The sequence below is a fragment of the Sapajus apella genome, unplaced genomic scaffold (genome assembly GCF_009761245.1).
Source record: "Sapajus apella isolate SASKATOON/1434 unplaced genomic scaffold, GSC_monkey_1.0 scaffold4, whole genome shotgun sequence".
In the NCBI taxonomy this organism is placed as follows: domain Eukaryota; kingdom Metazoa; phylum Chordata; class Mammalia; order Primates; family Cebidae; genus Sapajus; species Sapajus apella.
The window spans coordinates 48,372,578-48,392,872 of record NW_022436944.1 but is presented as its reverse complement, the minus strand read 5'-3'; the positions used below and the strand labels follow the sequence as shown (position 1 = coordinate 48,392,872).

The 20,295-nt window shown below is 41.0% G+C and overlaps 1 protein-coding gene across 5 annotated transcripts in view; it reads right to left on the bottom strand.

Annotated features, from left to right (window-relative positions):
* Window positions 1-20,295, bottom strand: part of LOC116537523 — a 618,525-nt gene that overhangs the window by 593,863 nt on the left and 4,367 nt on the right. For 2 of the 5 annotated variants that reach the window (XR_004263169.1, XR_004263170.1), the window contains exon 1: window positions 13,674-14,314. Coding sequence is in view for 2 of the 5 variants with exons in the window: in XM_032259708.1 (XP_032115599.1) it covers window positions 14,325-14,548; window positions 15,425-15,587 (387 nt within the window). In the remaining 3 variants the exon portion in view is untranslated. The other 3 variants (XR_004263168.1, XM_032259708.1, XM_032259719.1) reach the window with 3 other exon arrangements.

Here is a 20,295-nt window from a genome sequence, read left to right as displayed (position 1 = left end):
AACCCGCAATTCAATTACCGTGCTCATTTTTCTAATGAATCATCAGCAGAAAGCCAGACTGTTTTTTAGAGAGTGATATGATTCTCAACTGAAACATCAGACTGTTTTATCTACCTGACACTAAATAGACTCTCTGTCTAGCCCTGAAAAAGGTTAGACCTTACTTGCTAACCCAATGCAAAATTAATCCTTTATAGAATTTTAACTTTTTCAAATATAGCTGTTATACAACTGACACCAAAGAAAAAAGAAAAAAAAAATAAATAATGTAGTGAAGTGTGTGGTGTTACTTTATTGTTGTAACTCTACATTGGATAGCCTCCAAAATGCAAATCTCAGCTCTAGGCCACAATTAAATTGATGCATCAAAATAAAGACTTCACATGAATTTTCAAACATCACAGCAGCTGTGAAATGTTAGGTCTTCAATATTGCTTTTCCCTCAAGCATATTCTTTTTTCTTTACCTCTTCTTCCTCACTCAAAAGATACTCAATCAGTGAAGCAACATCTGACATGTTGATATTGCCACAGATACCAAATCTCTGTAGAATTCAGGGACTAGTGCCATAAACGAGGAAGTTTCTTTGAATTCCAGAATTGTCTGGAAACTTAAAGTAAGAGAACAAATGGACACATGACCACCCAATATTTAGGCTGTGAATCCCAGCTGGCCTGACTCTGAGCTGAGTGCTAATGCTATAATCACATACAGAAAGTGAATGCACATTTCTCAGTAATGAGCATGGGAAGACACAATAGGTACAGTAAAGTGTTACTGCAATTTTTTTTTTCATTCTTGCTCCTTATCCATGCACCTTTCTAGGTTTCAAGTTGCTTGAAGCTGTTGACATCACAGATACCAAGAGCCCATATTTTCACTAGTAAACTTCAGTGGTGAAAAGCAATTCTTGTGCATTCCTAAAGAGCTCTAGCTTCCTGTCTTTAGTTCAAATATAAAGAAATAAGAAGGTAATCACTAAAGGGCAATTATGGTTGCCTTGGTTACATCTCTAACTTTTGGCAATATGTTAGTCTTTCTGTATCTCTATGTTTTTAATACTTAAATGGTATGTAAAAATACCAGAAAGGTGTCGTTTTTATTGGCTTAGCTATATATTTTTTTCTTTCTTGATTCTGAATGCGATGCCTAGGGGCCTCCTGGCTAACTGGATGTGTAAATAAAAAAAGAGTTTTAGATCACTTCAAGGTGTCATTCAAATTTTCATCCTAGCTAACAGGGAGGAAATTCACCAAATCCGCCCTGTGGCCATTTTCCCATCTCTTTTCCTGCTGACGGTTAATGTGCCAGACAAAGGCACAGCAAGTCTCCTATTAGGATCTTTCAGGACTAACTCCCCAATCCTTCCTCCAGTCTTAAAAAGATTACTCTTCTCACTCATGGATTTAAAAGAAGAAATACAAGAAGGGCTAAAAAGGTAATATCTATTATCAGGTTCCTTTCATATATACTCTTTTTCTTACTTATCTATACCTAAAACCACTCACAATCAAAATATAACTGAAATTTTATTAAGAATAGCACAAACACCTTAAGAGTGTAACTTTGTAACTTAGAATTCTTTATCCATTATATAATTTGAAAATTATTTCCTACATTGTTGTTGCAAACATGGAGGCTGATGATATTAGATTTGGGCTCTTGGCAAGATTTCACTGCCTGTGTATTCTGACAATAAGTGCCATTATAGTAATCCCCACAGTGTGAAGACAATCATTAGTAAATGGCTAAGAGGAGATGTCAATGGTGCTTCAGGCAGCTGTTGGACTACCCACTAATAAAGCCTTTGAACTTGGGTAATAGAAAAGCCATCTCTTGGAACCACTTTACCAGGGACTGCTTTCTATAATGGTCAAGGGCAAATACCAGGATTCAAGATAACACCTAGGTAAAAGTAGTAACCCCACTAGCCAAAGTTTTTGAAACAGATCTTGCCGTAAGCTGCCTCTATACACAACAATATTGGTAATTCTAAAACAATTTGTAAGTCACCAAGAACCTAAAGCAAACCCAGGGAAGTTGTAAACTCTCCGTCCTTGTCAAAGGATTTGTTTCACAGCTTCTCAGAACAACAGCTGAGGCAGGCTGCTATTCTGAGAACAGCATGTAATCCATAGCACCCCTGTCCTGGAAAACTTTCTGCAATAATAGACACACTCTATATCTGCACTGTGCAACATGGTAGCCATTAGACTTATGGCTTCTAAGCATTTGAAGAGGAGCTGTGCAAATGAGTGACAGAATTTGTAATTTATTTTTATTCATGTTGAAATGTAAATAGCCACGTGTCAATTGACCATTGCATTGAATAATGCAAGTATAGAAATTGAGGAGGGGAGCACTGAAGATTGAATGTCTGGTCTAAGCAAGGGAAAAGGCATTGCTAAGACAGCTGTAAGCCTAGCAAAAGCCGCACCAGAGTTTCATCATGCACACCACCTCCAATTGATTGTTAAGGAATGCCGGCTTCCAAGACAAAGGCTGAACTCAGTGGGAAAGAGTGCTGTGATTAGTTGGCAATGACTAACATGAACCCAGGAAGGGGAGCTGGTGGCGCATGTGCTGCACATTTCCCAATGCCAACATGGTGAGCAGAACTTAAACTCTGCAGACAAAGTAGAAAGAAGAAAACAAGGCCAGGTTTCTGAGGCTCTAAGATACATGGCCATTCCAGAGAACAGGCTCGATTATGGTTGTTTGCTGCCTTAAATAAATATGGTTAGACAGGGGGTCTGAATATATGCCTACAGCTAAGGGGCCACTGGTGTCAGAACTTTTTTTAATTGTTTATTATCTGTAATGTTTATTTAGTTGTTTATTTGTTTAGTATCTCTCTCTCCCACTAAAACGTGGGCTGCCTAAGAACGTTGACCATCCTGTTCCAGAAAGTAAGTCTTAGATAAAAGATTATCAAAATGGGTACCGTGATATGACTGCTACTATGTTAAGATTGGAGAAATTGCATTAAAAGACATACCTGTCCCTATCCTTATGAAATACATTAGATCCATAACTAAGAATGTGTGATATTCTATCAACAGGCACCTGGCTTATTTTTTCTAATTTAAGTTCAGGGGTACATGTGCAGCTAACTCGTAATAGGGGGGTGTGTTGTACAGATTATTGCACCACCTAAGTATTAAGCCCAGTACCCATTAGTTATTTTTCCTGATTTCCTCCCTTCTCCCACCCTCTACCCTCCAATAGGCCCCAGTGTGTATTGTTACCTTCTATGTGAGGAACCCGACTTACGAGGCATGCAAGGAAAGGCTCAAATCAGGGAAAGCTTCCTTGAGGTATTGAACTGAAATTTGAAGACTGAATAGGAATGAACTGTGTGACAAGAAAGTGAGAGGGAAGGAAGGAAGAACATTCTAGGCAAAGGAAATGGCTTGAGCAAAGGCTTGGGGTAGGACATTGTGAGCTCAAAATCTTTAAAGTATACTTTAAAAAAAGAAACGTGATTATGACTTTCATCCAAAAAGCAAGCAAGACAGGTAAGAGAGCAAGTTTTCAGGGTGAGCTGAAGATGCCCCTGGTGGTGTCCTGCCACCCAAATCCAGTCCCTTGGACCCCCTGGGCACACAAACCCATGCAGTATCATCTGAGGGTATCCTTCTCAGGAACGACCACATGATCCTATGCACCACCCTATTCCCTAGCTCCTTTAACTCTGATGAGATATTCTTTTGTTCAGTTCCTTAAATAAAATCGCAAAACCATGAAGGCAGGTGGGACTCATTTATCTAACAAAACCGGAGTGGCTGGCATATATACATTCAGATTCATGCAAAAATTTACAATAGGCTTGGCTCATGCACTACTGAATTTGAGTTTCTAGCCTAGACATTTCCTAGAAAGGTAGCAATATTAGCCTCATGGATCCTGAGACTCAAAGAAAATGTGACTTGTCCAAGAGTTCACAGTTAACAAGGGCAGATCCAGGATCCAGTGTCACACCATCCAAGTCCCCCATTCTTTCCTACAAGAGCAGGTTTTTTCTCCCAAATGAGGGTTCCCATGGGAGATACTGAGTCTGATTCTTAATGATACAAACCCTACCAACTATGCAACTTAAAAAAATATATATTGAGCTGATTTTTGTTCTGCCAGGGAAGGCGCTCTTTCAAAGAGCTTTCCCTTCTCCAGCCAAAGAGACTAGCAGTCTAAAACACAGCTAGCATCCTACAACACACTTAAATTGTGGTTAGAGGCTTTGGGAGCTGCCTCAGAAAATTCTATGGCCACTTATTCAGAAAGGTAAGATTTTTCCTCCAATTCAATCCAGAGTCTTGCTTTGAAGTATTTTTAACGTCAATTTGAAGAAGCTGGAATCATTCCTAGGGCCTCATTAGTTCTGAAATACAATGAGTCATTTTCAGAACTCACAGATCGAATGCCCCAAAGCACATTCAACCATGACAGCTCTCAAACCCTGAGAGCCTATAAAGGCACAGATGTTTTACATGCATCCTATAAGTAGGGTGACTAACTGTCCTGGTTTACCTGAGATGGAGAACTTTCAATGACAAACTGAGATAAGTTAGTAACCCTACCATTAATTCAATCCTATAACCTCAGGTGTAGTAAGACGACCTTATCCAGCATCTTTATTGATAAGGGAATCCAGACCACAGTGTTCACATGGTTTGCCCAAGGTCCTTACAGCCTGTAGAAACACAGCTGGGATTTAAAATGGGGTCTGATTTCCAGGAGTTACCCCTAACCTAGGCCCATGGGTAACACAGCAGTGCAATTTAGCTGAGAGAAATGCACATCCTTGGGTGCTGACATGTAAATGAACACCTCAGACATTCCACTTCTCTGGAGAGTTCTCACTTTTCTATCTTCTGAAATGGATAGGATTTTTTTTCAGGACTGAAATAAAACCAGGAGCACTCTCTTTGCCTTAAGCTCAATGTTCTGATTTGCATGTCAGTGCCAGCAGTGTTATTTCACCTGAGGGCTGCTTTTAAAACACCCAGAGCAGTGCAAGCGATTTGGCTGGGAAAATAACCAGTCAGTTGTGGAGAACAAGACTTGGAGTCACACCTTAGGAAGTGGAAAGAGTGTATCAGAAAGACTTCAATTTAATTCCTTCTCTGCCACATACTAGCTGTGTGACCTCAGGGTTAATAACAGGTATTTCTCAGGATTACTATGAAGCATAAGATGAGACCACCTGATGTGAATCTAACTCGCTCTGTGACTGGCGCATGATAAATGCCCAGTAAATTCTAGTTCACCAACAACCCTAATAAAGAAAACTTGAAACGTCCCTCACTTTGAAATCTCCTCAAACTTCCACCAGGGTTTCTGAAACCTAAATCTATGTGAAAATAATAGACCGTATCAATAAAGAATATAAACAACCCAACTTTTTCTAAGATGGGCAAAGATTTGAACAGACTTTTTATCAAAGAAACATACAGATAACAAGCACATAGAAAGAGGCTCGATATCATTATTTAATAGGCAAATACAAACTAAAACCACGACGAGATATCATTGTACATCTACTTGAATAACTAAAATTAAAAATACTGACAATGCCAGTTCACAATGATGTGGAGGAACTGGAACTCTCAGGGACTGGAACGGATAGTAGAAATGTGAAACGGTCGAGCTACTTTTAACAGTAGATTGGCAACTTCTTATAAAGTCAGCACAGGCTTTTATGACCCAACAATCTCATCCCTAGAAATTTAGCCGAGAGAAATGAAAATGTCCTCACACTCACAAAACAAAGCTTATAGCAGTTTTACTCATAAAAGCCAAAAATTTGTAAACAACCCAAATGTACATCACCAGGTAAATGGAAAAGCAACATGTGGTGTACATCCATACAATGAAATATTACTCTGTAAGAAAAAAGGACTATTGATACATACAACAAAATGGGTGGATATCAAACCAAATTTTTAAACAAAGGAAGGCAGACACAAAAGGCCACATACTATTTGACTCAATTTACAGAAAATTTTTGAAAAGGCTGGGGAAAGGTGAGGGAATTATGCAGCAAGGAATGCAAAAGAACTCTCTGAGGATGACGGAAACATTGTACATCCTAATCATGGTGGTTTTACAGGTGTACGCCTTTGTTAAAACCCAAGCTGTAGACATAAAAAAGGTGAGTTTTACTATATGTAAATTATATAGCAATTAATTTTACTTAAAAAAAAAAAACAAAAACAGAATGTAAAGAACAAGGAGATCTAACGGGGGAGGGAGATGCAAGTCTGGAAAAAGTGTACAGGAGGAAGCATGGGATGGATGGACAGCATGGAGTCAGCCACTAGTTTTTGTGAATGAATTGTGACCTGTGCCTTTCATTATCTGAGAAGCATCTCAGGAAATGTAGGAACCACTCACTGATCAGTGTCTCTACGTGTCCCACAGTCTCATTCCATTTGGCTCTTCATCAGAATGCTTGATAGACAGGTCAATACTTTATCTTAGAAAAGAGGTTAAATGGCCTCAGTTTTTAAGACCAAGCTACCAGAATTGCTAGTCCTCCTGCTGCCTCCAATATGTCTTTGAGTTATGTTTTTAAGCTCAGGAATGTTTTATTTTCAATTATATTTTGGAGGTAAAAACAATAGGCTCATCTAAGAACATGGATTCCTCTTACCAGGAAAAGGAACTCTGCCATGGCTGTGCCCATGAGAAAAAGAAGACAAACTCAGCAAAAAAGCCTCAGCCCAATCTCAGGCTTGGCACAGATGCCCTCAGAAGTTCCCAACCGCCGGTCCACACGGAAGTACATAAAGGTCTACAGAGAAGTGAGGACAATGAGGATAGTGGGGTGTGATGGATAAGACAGGATGCACCTGAGAGAGATGGGCTGGGAGAGGGCTGAGTGAGGGCTGATACCTATTCTACTCTGACATACATTTCATTTACCATTTTTGGTGCTTAAATGCACTTTATTTGTAAAATGATATAATATCCTCTCTCTTGTCACACAATAAACAGGAGTTAATTCTGTCTCTATATTTTCTTTTAAATGGACTAATCTAGGGAATTCCCAAGTCTGGAAAACCCTGCTGGACAGTGGTAGACTGCCATGACAGCCTCAAAGTTTTACTCTCAACCTACTATTTATAAGATAAAGCCCAAATGTCATGGCATGCCATTACAAGGCCTTCCTGATAAATATACCTCCAGCTACTACCTCTACTCAATTCTGTGCCAAACTTCTGAATCTTTCTCAGCCATTCCAAATACTGACCCATTCCCCCTATCTGGAAAGCTCTTGCACTGCATTTCCGACTCCTCTTAAACCTGGTGAAATGGCTCCTTTTTATGAAGCCTCCATTCAGTGAGGGCAGCTGAGCCCCTCTCTGCAATACCTCTTATTCTCATCTCTTCCATGGCCCTCATCCTCTTACAGCATTACGATCTGTGAATAAGTGTGTCTCCTCCACTGAACTGTGGAGGCGTTTTAACTTTTTTAACTTTGCAATTCCAGCTAACACATGTTGACTGAATGCATCAACACAGAATTCAACATAACTACTATTTTTATTTAGCACCTACTACGTGCCAGGTATGGTGCCAGAAGAATGTGTGCCCAGGAATAAAAAGCTCACTCCCCACACTTGCCACCCAAAACCCAGAAACTAATACTGTGCATGTTTCCACCACCTACAGGACGTCCTCAGTATGGTATAAGGTCGAAATGTGAGAACAGAAACATTTTGACATATAAATTCAAAGGTCAGAGAAAAAGCTTTAGGAATTTAAGCAATAAACCAACTTGCTTTAATTTATAGGCAGACAACAATTATAATATATTTTATTCTAAAGGACAGGAGTACCATGAAAGGTCTGTAATTTAAAACATCAGGGTCTAAATGCATGCATTGTCAGATGATCTGTTCAGGACATGTATGCTGCTGATCTCATTTCATAAGTGGAGGAACTAAGAATTTTAAAATTCTAAAGCAGACTCCAAATGTTTCATGTAACCATATCGGAACTCAGAGAAGATTGGAGTTTCCTAAGAAGAGGGGGGACTTTGACTTATGCCATCTGGATGCACGTTCTAGGTTAAATGGTATTCAAGTACCAGCTCTGCCTTTGGGCAGATCACTTATGGGACCTCAATTTTCTCCTATGTAAAAATAAAGAGGCCGGACACGGTGGCTCAAGCCTGTAATCCCAGCACTTTGGGAGGCCGAGGCGGGTGGATCACGAGGTCAAGAGATCGAGACCATCCTGGTCAACATGGTGAAACACCGTCTCTACTAAAAATACAAAAAATTAGCTGGGCATGGTGGTGCGTGCCTGTAATCCCAGCTACTCAGGAGGCTGAGGCAGGAGAATTGCCTGAACCCAGGAGGCAGAGGTTGCGGTGAGCCGAGATTGCGCCATTGCACTCCAGCCTGGGTAACATGAGTGAAACTCCGTCTCAAAATAAATAAATAAATAAATAAATAAAGGAGATTGGGTAGACCAGACCCGGTGGGTTCTGCACTTTGATCTAGTTTCCTAATTCTAGGAGTCTCGTTTTGCATATAAAAATAAGGATCAAGTTCTCCGCTCTTCTTCCTGCACATAAGTAAGCTATAGATTCCATATTTTTCTCTATATTCTTTCTTTTAAAATGGCAGGAATGCAATGCTACTGAATATTCCAGATTCTTGTCTAAATACGTGTCTATTTCTCCTCCTTTTTTCTCATTCTCTTTTTCCTTCTTTCTCTCTCCCTCTCTCTGTTTAGGAAGGGAATTATCATGGTTGTTTTGGCAACTAGTACCTATTTTCTTCGGTCTGATAACAGCACCATGATTTTTTTTTTCCAGGAATTATACTCCTTCCAAAAGATACAATTTGACAGAACCTGCATTGAGAATTTCCACCTTACCCTGGCCAAGAAGCAGATATCTGACCCAAGAGAGGCCAGTTAGATAACCTTCCTATAAAATCCAGGTCTTGAGAAGAGGAGCATAAAAGAGAAAAATGGTTGGGATTTATTTTTCTTATGTCAGCACCCTTAAGGAACCTTTCTGTACTTTCTACTACTTAAATCTGAGCATGTCTTATTTCAGCACTTCCCAAAAACTAGTTTTGTAATTTTCCCTTTGATTTTGTAAGTACGTTAAAATTTTACAATATAATATTTTGCTCAGATTAAAGTTAGTTTCTGTTTCCTGTAACCAAGGAGCCCTAACAGATACAACTTTTTAACTCAATTATTTTTAAGTCTTAAGATTTGCCACCTAATCTTCCTGAAAAGCCATAAATATAATGTGCAAAAGCAGAGCAATCCCTTTGCTTTATAGTGTCTTAGGCATATTTCTGGGGCCTGGGGTGGGATATAGACACTTTTGCATCCTGCTCTTCCTTGGCTTTCCTGATGAGAAAACAGCAGATTATTGACAAGTCAAGATAACTATTTGCTAACCTTCTGCCCACCAAGAAAGACCTGAGAACATCTCAAGGATCACAGGGCAAAACCAGGTACATGGGCACCAACTCGGTTTGACTGTAGAAAAGTATGTCTGTGTCATTTCCAGTCCCAGAACCCTCTGGTTTTATAAGTTGGGGCTCCAAGTCCCCCCTAAATTTTCGGGGGGACTTGGAGCCCCAACTTATAAAATTTATTCACTATTATTGAGCAGTCATTGCCTATGAAACACTGAATTGAAAACTCTACACAATTTATCTCATTCCGGCCATACAGTAACCATAGATAGTTAGCACCATAATTATTCCCATTTCACAGATGAAAAGATCGAGGTTTAGAAAGGTTAAGACTTTGTCTAAGATCAAGATCTAATGAAAGACTAAGCCAGGATCAAACTAGGGTCGTTTTTATTTCACAGTCAACACTTTTAATCACTTTGACGTCCTACCTTTTGTGGACACGGTTCTGCTTCTGTGCCAGAAGTCAGAGTCCACCTGGTTAATATACAGTGCAAAACCAAAAAGGCTTCCATTATATTTCATGCCAGAAACAATCACCCAAGTAGTTAGGCATCAAAGTGAACTACTTTGAATTTATCAATTGCCTTTTATCCTCTACCTGCCACTTGAGACTTTGCTGTCCTCCGCGTACTGACAAACCCTATCTTACCTGGAGCAGGAATGTTTTTCAGTTTAAAACAAAAAAAGGAAGACCATTATTCCTTCCGAGCTAAGAGCACTCAAGAGCTTTGCCAAAGTTGTAACTCCCCCAGGGCTCACTGCAGTTGATACAGAGCTCCAGGAACCTCCAACTTTGCACTTTGCAAGCTGTTCCTACTCAACAGATAAAAGGGAGAGATAGACACCCCGAAGTTAAATTTTAAATACCCTCTCACAGAGCCTTTCAGGTATAAAGATCACCTTAAAGACTAAAAGAATAGAATGGAAAGCATCTATATGTTACACATTCACTCAAAAAAGATTTTGCTACACAAATTAATTAGTAGTTTCATACAAATGTTCATTTCTTTACTGTAATATACATACCTTGATTATGTAGGATGTTAATATTAGAGGAAGCTGGGCAAAGAATATGTCTTTGCATCTCTTCTATAAATGTAAATCTTTGCATCTCTTCTATAAATGTAAATCTATGTCCAAAATAAAAGGCTTTCAAAAATGTAGTGACATGCTAGGTAAGAGTCCCTACAGTATGCTCCTAAAGAATGACTGTAAGAACAGCATTACTGATGGAATGCAGTCGAAGTGAGAATTGAGTCATTTTCATCAACAATGTATCATTGGTAGCAACAGCACAGAGTTCCCCTAATCCAAAGCCATGGGAATAACACATCTTGCAAACCAAGGATTTAATAACAGCTGAGCAAAAAAGAGAGTTTGGTCATAATGCTTCACATCTGGGCCATAAATATACCTTCTATATAAAATACTGCAGTAAACAGTATTGGCAGCAGGAGGTGAGGCAGGTATAGGGTGTGAGGAATGAAGTAAAAGAGAGAATATATGAATGCGATGAACTTGAAGGAAACAAATACTCATTTTTATTTGGCATCTAGGATCAAATCGGGGAAGAATTTCCACATTTATATAAGTAACTTTATAATATAAAAGGAATAACACACTGGGGCACAGGTCCTAGACACAAGAAAGTGTTTTTTTAACTTTTCCAAAGGAAGTTTCAGAAACACCCATCCAAGAGTTACTTGTTATAACCAAAGCATTTCAGAAGAATTTAAAAAAGCAATGAAAGGACAGAATACTTAGAGCCCACAGAAAACTTTCTAAGAAAGTTCTGAGGATGATCAAATCCAGAATCAAGAGCACTTTCAAGAATTTGAAGGTCTTTTACTTAAGGACCATGATCATTTAATCTTCTTTGCTAAGACCAAAAGAAAAGAGATTTATCCAGTTTAGAGGACCTCTTTGCAGACATGAGGAAGGTGGTCTTAAAATAATGGGTGAGGAAATATCTCACCAGGTCACCAAAGGTGATTACAATATTGTCTTTAGATGTCATTGCAAAGAGAAGAGGCTGCTTTTGCAAGGGTTTAATATAAACCTGCCTTAAAGCACAGAGGAAGAATAGATGGTCTATTTTGGGTCTGTTTCCTCCTGAATTCATGGAATCAAAGCATATATAATATGCAGCTGCTTTAATATTTCTTTGAAGAGTATTTGCTAGAGAGGAATCAGGAAACATTATTCTAGGACAGAAAGCACCAGTCACATCATGAAACTCAGGCGTAAAAAATCCCTTGACTGATCCAGTTTTCTAACCTTTCTTCTTATTTCATAGACTTTCTGAGGACATATGACCCACGAACCTGCAATTTAGGAGACAAGCTGACCTGGAACGAAGCTCTGATTTCTTTTGCAATAAGACAACTGAGATAAATTCATATGAGAATAAATCATGGCCCTAAACCAGAATCTTAAAAAAAAAAAAAAAAAAAATGCCGTTAGTCCCTGACACCTAATTTCAAGGGGCATATCCAGTCACATCCTATTTATAATACCCTTAAGGTAAAGTTAAAGTAAATCATTCTGTTTTTGAAATTTGTATTTTATTGCTCTTACAAATGAGAAAAAAACATAATCACCTGGTACACTGTGTTTGTACATTATTGTTTGAAAACCATACTGTGATAAACTCCTCCACCTCACCCCAAACAGCTTGGTAAAACCCCATTTCACTTTATACCAGTTTGTCCTTCCATTTATATTTTAATAGAATAATTTGGTCAGACAGCCAAAGGACTCCCCACTAATGAAATAAGGATTTGCTAAGAAAAATCAATTTGTAAGTTGCCTTACCATCCGTCAAAGACAAAAACAGTTATGAAAGTCTGAAACACAGCAACCATCCTCAGACTCGAAAGAACCAGTAGGACAGTATGTATTAGAGGCAAGCAAAGGGTTAACACAGCTGATTTGTAGGTTAAGAGAAGGATGCAACATAATGTTTTAAGACAAACATCTGGAGGGAAAAAAAGTAGTATTTTGTTTCCATCTCAAGAAATTGCAGACAAACATGAAGCGAATCACTTCATCAGAATACTCAATTATCTGAACGTGCTAATTAACTAAATGTAATCAACCTGCTTTCAGTCCTCTCTTCACCTGCTGTAGTGTTCTAGTGCATTGCCTTCCTTATTCCTCACAACCAGTAAAACATTAGACAGTCTGCGTGGTGCATCAAAGGGAAACAAATAAGCACACATTTTTGCTGACGGCAGGAATTTCTCATGCTCAGGGCATATGAATCAACAATATGGAAATGACTGCACTGGTTGTATATTTTAATTATTCTCCACACCTATTTTGCAAAAGAGACTTAAAGTTCAATTAGGTAATATGATGCTCAGTTATGGTTATTTCATAAAACTGAGCACAGACAGTCATTTAAAGTAGTAAATATGCAGTCATGACAGAATTAAATATTCATGAAATCAAGAGCGACTGGAAAGCTGAGGATATCGGAATATTAAAATTCATCATAGTTTTCACAATGTAAATCTTGTATGCATTTGTAAGGCACCCCGGTCGCATCTAGAGTGTGTTCAAATTCTAGTTCCTTGGTAAACTGCCATTTAAATAACAATATTGATTTTGGAAGATAAACAACAATTTTGATTCTTAGCTCCGTTTCAAAATGCAAAACAATTCTGAACATTTGCAAATCTGAACTTGTTAAGTGAGCCTGTCTCCAAACACTGAACAGCAATTCAATGTGATCCTGACACATTTCCAGCATTTGTTTAATCCACTAGTGTCTTAGGAAAGCTCTAACAGAAACCAAGGCAATCTCCAAGAAGGGGCACTTTATGACACACAATTCTGTTCTAACTAGAAGTGCCCATTTTCCTGCACACTTCTTTAAGTGAGCAAAAGTGAGAAAGTAGACTGACTCATTTGGTTCCAATATTCTGATTTGTTGAACCAACTTTTCCCCAATATTACCAGCCAGTTTCAAAATATATTAACAAATATACCGTGTACACTTTATACAGATAAAACAAAGCAACATTAGCTTCCACAAAACTAAACTCAGAGTGTGTGAAGGAAGATTACCCAGAGACAAAGCTGTAATAAACACACCCTCCTAATACTACCAAGGCAGTATTTTCTATGCCATTTCCTCTACTTTACAATTTTCTCAGCAGAAGAGACATTAGCACCAGAAAATAACATTCAAGCCATTTCTTATTAGAATCCAATTACCTGAAGAACTCCTCTTTCCACAGCAAGTAGCAGGTATCCCCTGGTCTACAATGACACAGCAGGGCTGCAAAAGATTTGTAGGGCTCATCTGCTGCCAGCCTCTTGATCCCTGCCCTCCTAGAAGGAGGATACCAGGTCAGGAGGAGGACCTCCAGCTTAGAGCAGGGTTAAGCAAGGCACTCCATTCTGCAAATGAGCCAAACTTTGCTCCCATTATCATCTTTAGGTTGATGTCACCTCCCTCCAAGGAGTCTCAGAAGCCACTTGGCAGCTCCTAAAGATAGGTTTTCCCGGTCCTATATCATCCAAATAAGCCTCAGTTACACGGCGAGGGCAAGCAAAGGTCTCAACACTGCTCTGCTGAGGTGCTGTGCTCGCCCAGAGCATCACACCGCCTGTACCAGAAGACTTTTCTCTGCACACACCGCTGAGCACTGAAACCAGGACAGACTTCTGCACATATCCTCCAGTTCGGAAAGTCACTAGCACCCATGGATTCCCTTAATCTTAAACCTTCTTCACATCTGCCACCCCCACCCCCACACAAACGAGGGAAGGGGGTTGGGGAGCGGAGGGGTTAAAGTGACAGCCACGACAGCAACTCCTTGGTTTTGTTCAAAAGGTATCACAGCGCCAACACTGTGGACCTACCTTGCTCTCTCCTTTCTCGCCGTTGGGTCTCGTCTCGGGATCGTCGCTGTCCTCAGCTCCGGCACTCTCGCCGGGCAGTTCATCCTGAGCCAGCGGCTGCGGCGGCGGCTGGGGCTGGGGCGGCTGTGGCGGCGCCTGGCAGGCTCCGCCAACCCCCTGGGAGCGGGGGATGGGCTCCGGGCGCGGAGAAACTCCCTCAACATCCATCTCCATCTTCCCATTCACTGGAGGGCAAGACAAAAGCGGAGCGGAGACTTGGCAGCGGCGCCCGGCAGCTCCTCAGCTGCCCGTGGCACGCATGGCTCGCCGAGGAGGGGCCGCCTCCCGCGCGCCCTCCCTCCTGCCACCCTTCGCCCGCGCTCCCCGCGGCTCTGCTCGCCTGCTCGGCTCCGGCACTGGCGGCGTCTGGGCCGGGAAGCGCGAGGAGCGGGTGGCCGCGTGTCCTTGGAGCGCTGGCCTTCAGGCGCCCCCGGCAGTCCCGCTAAGCAGAGCGCATCCCGGCGGCGGCGGCGCCTCCCAGCGCGCTCCCAGCCTCAGGGCCGCTCGAGGACTTGCTCTTCAGCCCGGCCCACGCTCCTCGCCGCTTTCCAGCGTCTCTTGGGGCCCCTCGGCGTTTCCCCTCCCTACCAACCTTCTGAACAAAGTTGCTGGAAGAACAAACCTGATCGCCGGGATGTGCCCGGCCAAACTGGCAAGAATAGGGACTGTCAGGTGTAAGTGAAATCTACCGTCCCCGCCCGCTGACCAAGCGCCGACCCTCAGCCTTACCCCCTCCCCAACGCAAAGGAGCCGAGGAAAGGAGGGGTCTCCGACCTGGGCGAGGTGGCGGCGGGAGGACTAGAAAGAGGAGCGTGCGGAGGGCTGGCGCGTCCACCCCCAACCCCAGTGACCCTCGCCTCCGCGCTGGCCCTGGTCCCCTCCCTCCCGAGGCCGCGCGCGCCTCCGGGGTCAGTCCCTTCGGGCTGTGCGTGTGTGTGTCCCAGAGCTCCGCTCCGGGGTCTGCTCTGCTGCTGGTTGCTCCGCGCCGCACAGCCCTGCACTAAAGAACTGGAGTAGACAAGGAGAAGCCAACGGCAAATTCTGGGCAGGAATCGACCTACCCTTGCCTCTGGCCAGGTCGCAGGTTAGAACCGGGAAGGGGTGGGGCCCCTCGGGGACAGCGAGGACGCGAGTCTCGCGGCGCGCCGGAGTTTGGCGTAAAGGTCGGCAGCAGAGGGTCGATGGGGTAGGAGGAGTGAGAAGCGAGAAGTCGCTGCCAGGCATTTACTGCAATGTGCCCGGGGCGGTCGCCAGCTGGACGCCTTCTCTTTTTGGTGGTGAGTTCCGTGCTGGAAGAGCGACCTCAGCAGAGCAGGGCTCCACCAGGAGGCTTCGGTGGTGACCCCAGGGCGAGCGGTGCGCTGCGTCTACAAATTTAGAGAGAGATGGCGAGGGGTAGACTTGGAAGTTCTTAAATCGGGGTTCACCGTTAGTCAAGTGATCAGGATGACTTCTCAATTTAACAGCACTTAATGCTGGGTAGTAGCTTACAACTTCACGGGAACTGCTACCGCAACTCTGCAGGTTCAGGAGGAACCTTCAAGCAGCTATGGAGATAAATGGCGGGTTATCAAGAACCTGTTCAATATTAAATACAGCCCATTGTTCTGGGCCTTGAGTTCCGTAATGCTCCCAAATGGATCAGCAGATTAATGAACTATTCATGCATTTCTTAGCAGATGATGGCTTTTTTTTCCCTAACATGTATCACAGATCACACTTGCTTGAAGAAACTGGAAAATTGCATTGCTCATCCCGTGAATGCTTTCCATTAACTTTAAACACAACTTTTACATATCAAGACATACTGCCCTTTAGATGCAGTTACACAAGAACACATCATTAGGTTGTATTCCTCAATGCTATCTCTTAATCTGACGCTGCATGTGTGACAGAAATTGCCACTTTCCTCAGTGTAGACAACCAATCTGAATAATGCAATGTGAACAAGCTTTTGAAAAAGAAGAAAAAGTTTAGGGACCAAATTACCCATTCTCTTTTCCTTCAAATTTTCTAAAAATTAGATTTCCAGTTCATTTTCTAAATTGGGAACTTGTTAAAAATAGAGTAACCTCCTCCCCAGTACCTGGTAATAAACCAACAACCATTATAGAATATTTAAAATGGTCAATTAGATTTTATGTGTAATGTACTTAGCAGAGTGTCTTAGTGCATAGTGAGCACCTAACATTGTTATATTGAGAACAGTAAGATAATATACATTCACAGTGCGCATTCACCTGAAGACCTTGATTTACAGAAAAGAAACTACCAGTTTAAATCGCCTTTATTTAAATTTCCTACAAGATATTTGGTATCTTTAGAGAATGAAACCCCTTCTGAAGACAGGAAGAAAGTCAATAGTATTTTGTGCAATAAAGGTTTGAATTTGTCAGGCTTTTTTTTTCTACAGTGTAGAAATAAAAATCACTCGGTTCAGACAGCAGCAGGAATAGCTGACTGGTAAGTTATTATGCTTCCATGCTTGCTACTTCCAAAATATGTTTGTGAACTTCTTTCAAGCTTTAAATGAAGATTAAATCAAAATAAATATACAATACTTCAATTTAATTTGTTCTAAATTTAGACATGTCCTTTTAAACGTTCTTATTGTTAAATGCAAATATTTCTCTTTTCTTCTGCCCCTCTATTTTTGGGGGACATAGTTTTTTTTAAGCATCTGTCACAAGTAAATATGGACTCGGAAAATATATTACATTTCAAAACTGTTGATTGCACCTAATTATGCATGTAAATTGCTACTTCAAGCATCCAGACAGCTTGCAACATTTTGAAAATTTTGCCCTACTAGTCATCTGAGGTATTTGTGTTACTATTTTGCAATTGCCTCAAATGACTCTTCATTTCCCAATTAACTTTCCATTAGTGATAGGTCTATGAATAATTTTGACCGTTGGCTTTCTCTTCTCAGGTGATTTAAATTAGTAAATCAGCACTTTTAGCAACATCACCCTTCTTCCTATTTATACCAGACCTCTTGATTTTTTGAGTTCCTGAGACGGTAGTTTACAAAAAGGTATCCTGGGAGAGTAGTCACTCTAACTCCTTGCTACTGAGTATGATCCACAAACCAGCAGCTTCCCAGCACCTGGGAGTTTGTTAGAAATGCAGTCTTGGGCCCTCCCCTAGCCCTACTGAATCAGAATCTACTTCTAACAAGTGATTCCTACCACATTTAAGTTTAAGACCCAGTGCTTGGCACATCATATGGTTGGTCTTTCTACATTATAATCATCTATGAGCACTCAATATTTCCCTAAAATACTACCAAGAAAGGCTAATTAGGAAAACAATTTAACAACTTTTTTTTTAAGACATTATATTCCCCACCACCTCTCATCCTCCAGGATCTTAGTGTGGCATAATGAAAACTTTCATAAATTAAGAATTTATCTGTATTGTATCTCTGGTAATAAATTAAATGCATACAGTTTTCTGAAATCAAAAGGCATTAACCTAAAAAGCACTTTATCTTGAATAATAAGCTTTATGCAAATATGCGGAACTACTTCCCTAAAAACTTGGTTATTCTTGACCTTCTTTCTACTTGAGACTTAAAAGTCCACAGTTTTTTTTCTGCTGGGATTACTAATTCCTTCTGTTGCAAAGCAAACAGAAACCAAGTGCTTGTCTGTGCAGTGGCAATTAGTAAAGCTACAATAATTTGGAGTGAGTTTGGACCAAATTATGTGCCACAATATTTTTAGGAACTATCAAAAATTATTATAAGAATTTCTTTAAATGACACAGATCGATAAATTGTTACTTTAAAAGGCTATCTACTATAGTACTTTTTACCTTTAATGTATATGAAGTCACCCGGAAAATGCTGTTAAATGCAGATTATGGTTCAGTAGGTCTGGGTTTGGGCCTGAGACTACATTTCCAACAAACATCCAGGTAAAGCTAGTGCTTCTGGTCCTCAGACCTAATGGGTTTGCTTTATTACCATAAATGTTTCTCAAGTTTAATCATGTGGGAAACTTTTGAAAATCTTCAATGCACAGACTACTAGGCTCCAGAAAAATTAAATCAGAATATTTGCAGCTGGGATCTAAGGACAAGTAGCCTTTAAGCCTCTCCAGGTGATTACAATGTGTAGCCAAGACTGATAAACAGTGCTGTAAGTCAGTGAGTGATTCTCCAAGTGTGAGCCCCAAACCAGCAGCAATAGTACCTGGGAATTTTTTGGAAATGTACACTTTAGTGTCCATCCCACACCTATCAAATCAGAAACTCTAGAGGTGAGATCCAGCAATCCATGTTTTAACAAGGCATGATTTTGATGCATGCTCAAGTTTGAGATCCACTGCTATGATCAAAGATTCTCTGTGACTGCATGTGAGAATCACCTGGGGAGTGTTCAAAAAACACTGATTTCCTCCCCCACGATCAATTAAATTATAATATCTGAGGGTGAAATCTAACATGTTAATGTTTAAAAGTTCCCCCAGGTGATTCCAATTGTGCAGACAAGGTTGAAAAGGATGTCTATAGACTGAATTTTTATGTATGCAAATCAGTGTTTCCATGGAGCAGCAGTTTCTTCTATGTTAGTTAAAAAAATTTTTTTTTCTTCCTTAATCTGCAAAAATTGAATACCTAGAAAGGTAGAGTACTATCTCAATTATCATAGATTCAAACTAGTGTATTCAGTATTTTCCAATGAGCCATTTTTTCTTCTTGGTAACATGACAGCAGCTTCTGCTTTCTCCAGAAGGACTCTGATGTGAAATGATTCAGTTTTTTTTTTTTGTTTTTTTTTTTGAGACGGAGTTTCACTCATGTTACCCAGGCTGGAGTGCAGTGGCGCGATCTCGGCTCACCGCAATCTCCGCCTCCTGGGTTCAGGCAATTCTCCTGCCTCAGCTTCCTGAGTAGCTGGGATTACAGGCACGCACCACCATGTCCAGCTAATTTTTTGTATTTTTAGTAGAGACGGGGTTTCACCATGTTGGCCAGGATGGTCTCGATCTCTTGACCTCGTGATCCACCCGCCTCGGCCTCCCAAAGTGCTGGGATTACAGGCTTGAGCCACCGCGCCCGGCAATGATTCAGTTTTAAGTGGCTGTGAGGTGTACCCTGGCACCAGCCTTCAGTGATTAAAGATTCCTGTGTCAGATTGGTTAACCATCTTCAGGGATGTTGCTGTAAATTAAGTCAATGCTATTAAGGACTTTAGCACGTTGCTACCCTAAGTGCAATTCACAGATCATCACCTGGGTGCCCATCAGTATCACCGAGGAGCTGTTTATTAATGCTGACTTTCAGGTCCCACCCCAGACTACTGAATCAGTGTCTGCACATTAGGATCCCCATGTGATATGTATGAACATTTAAAGTTTAAGGAGCACAACTATAGTGTATCCCCCCGTGATATGCAAAGGTAGTATTTAACCAGCCACTTAATCCTAACTTTTACACCTCTTGGCTCTTAATGGATGTACATCCATTCTGAGAACCTTGCAGGACTCTTGTGGGTAACCTTCCAATTGTAGAGGAATCTACAAGCAACCTTTCCTTTACTTTAACCCTTCTGGGCTTAGCTCCACTGTCCAGTAGAACTTTCTGCAATGATAGCAATGGTCTTTATCTGTGCTCTTCAATAAGTAGCCACCAGCCACATATGGCTGTTGAACAAATGAATTGGCTAATGTGACTGAGAAGCTGAATTTTAATTTTATTTCACTTTAATTATTTTAAATTTAAATGGCCTTATGAGGTTATTGCCTCCACTATTGAACAGCACAGCTCAAGAGTAATCATCTTTCCTCTTGCTCAACCCTTATTCGTGATTCCAGGTTGCACACCAGCCCCTCCTTCTCAGCTTTTGTATGTATTAATCCCCAGTGAATGCACCAGGAAGAAAAACATCTGCCTTGCCACCTCATTTACATAATAAGTAACATTA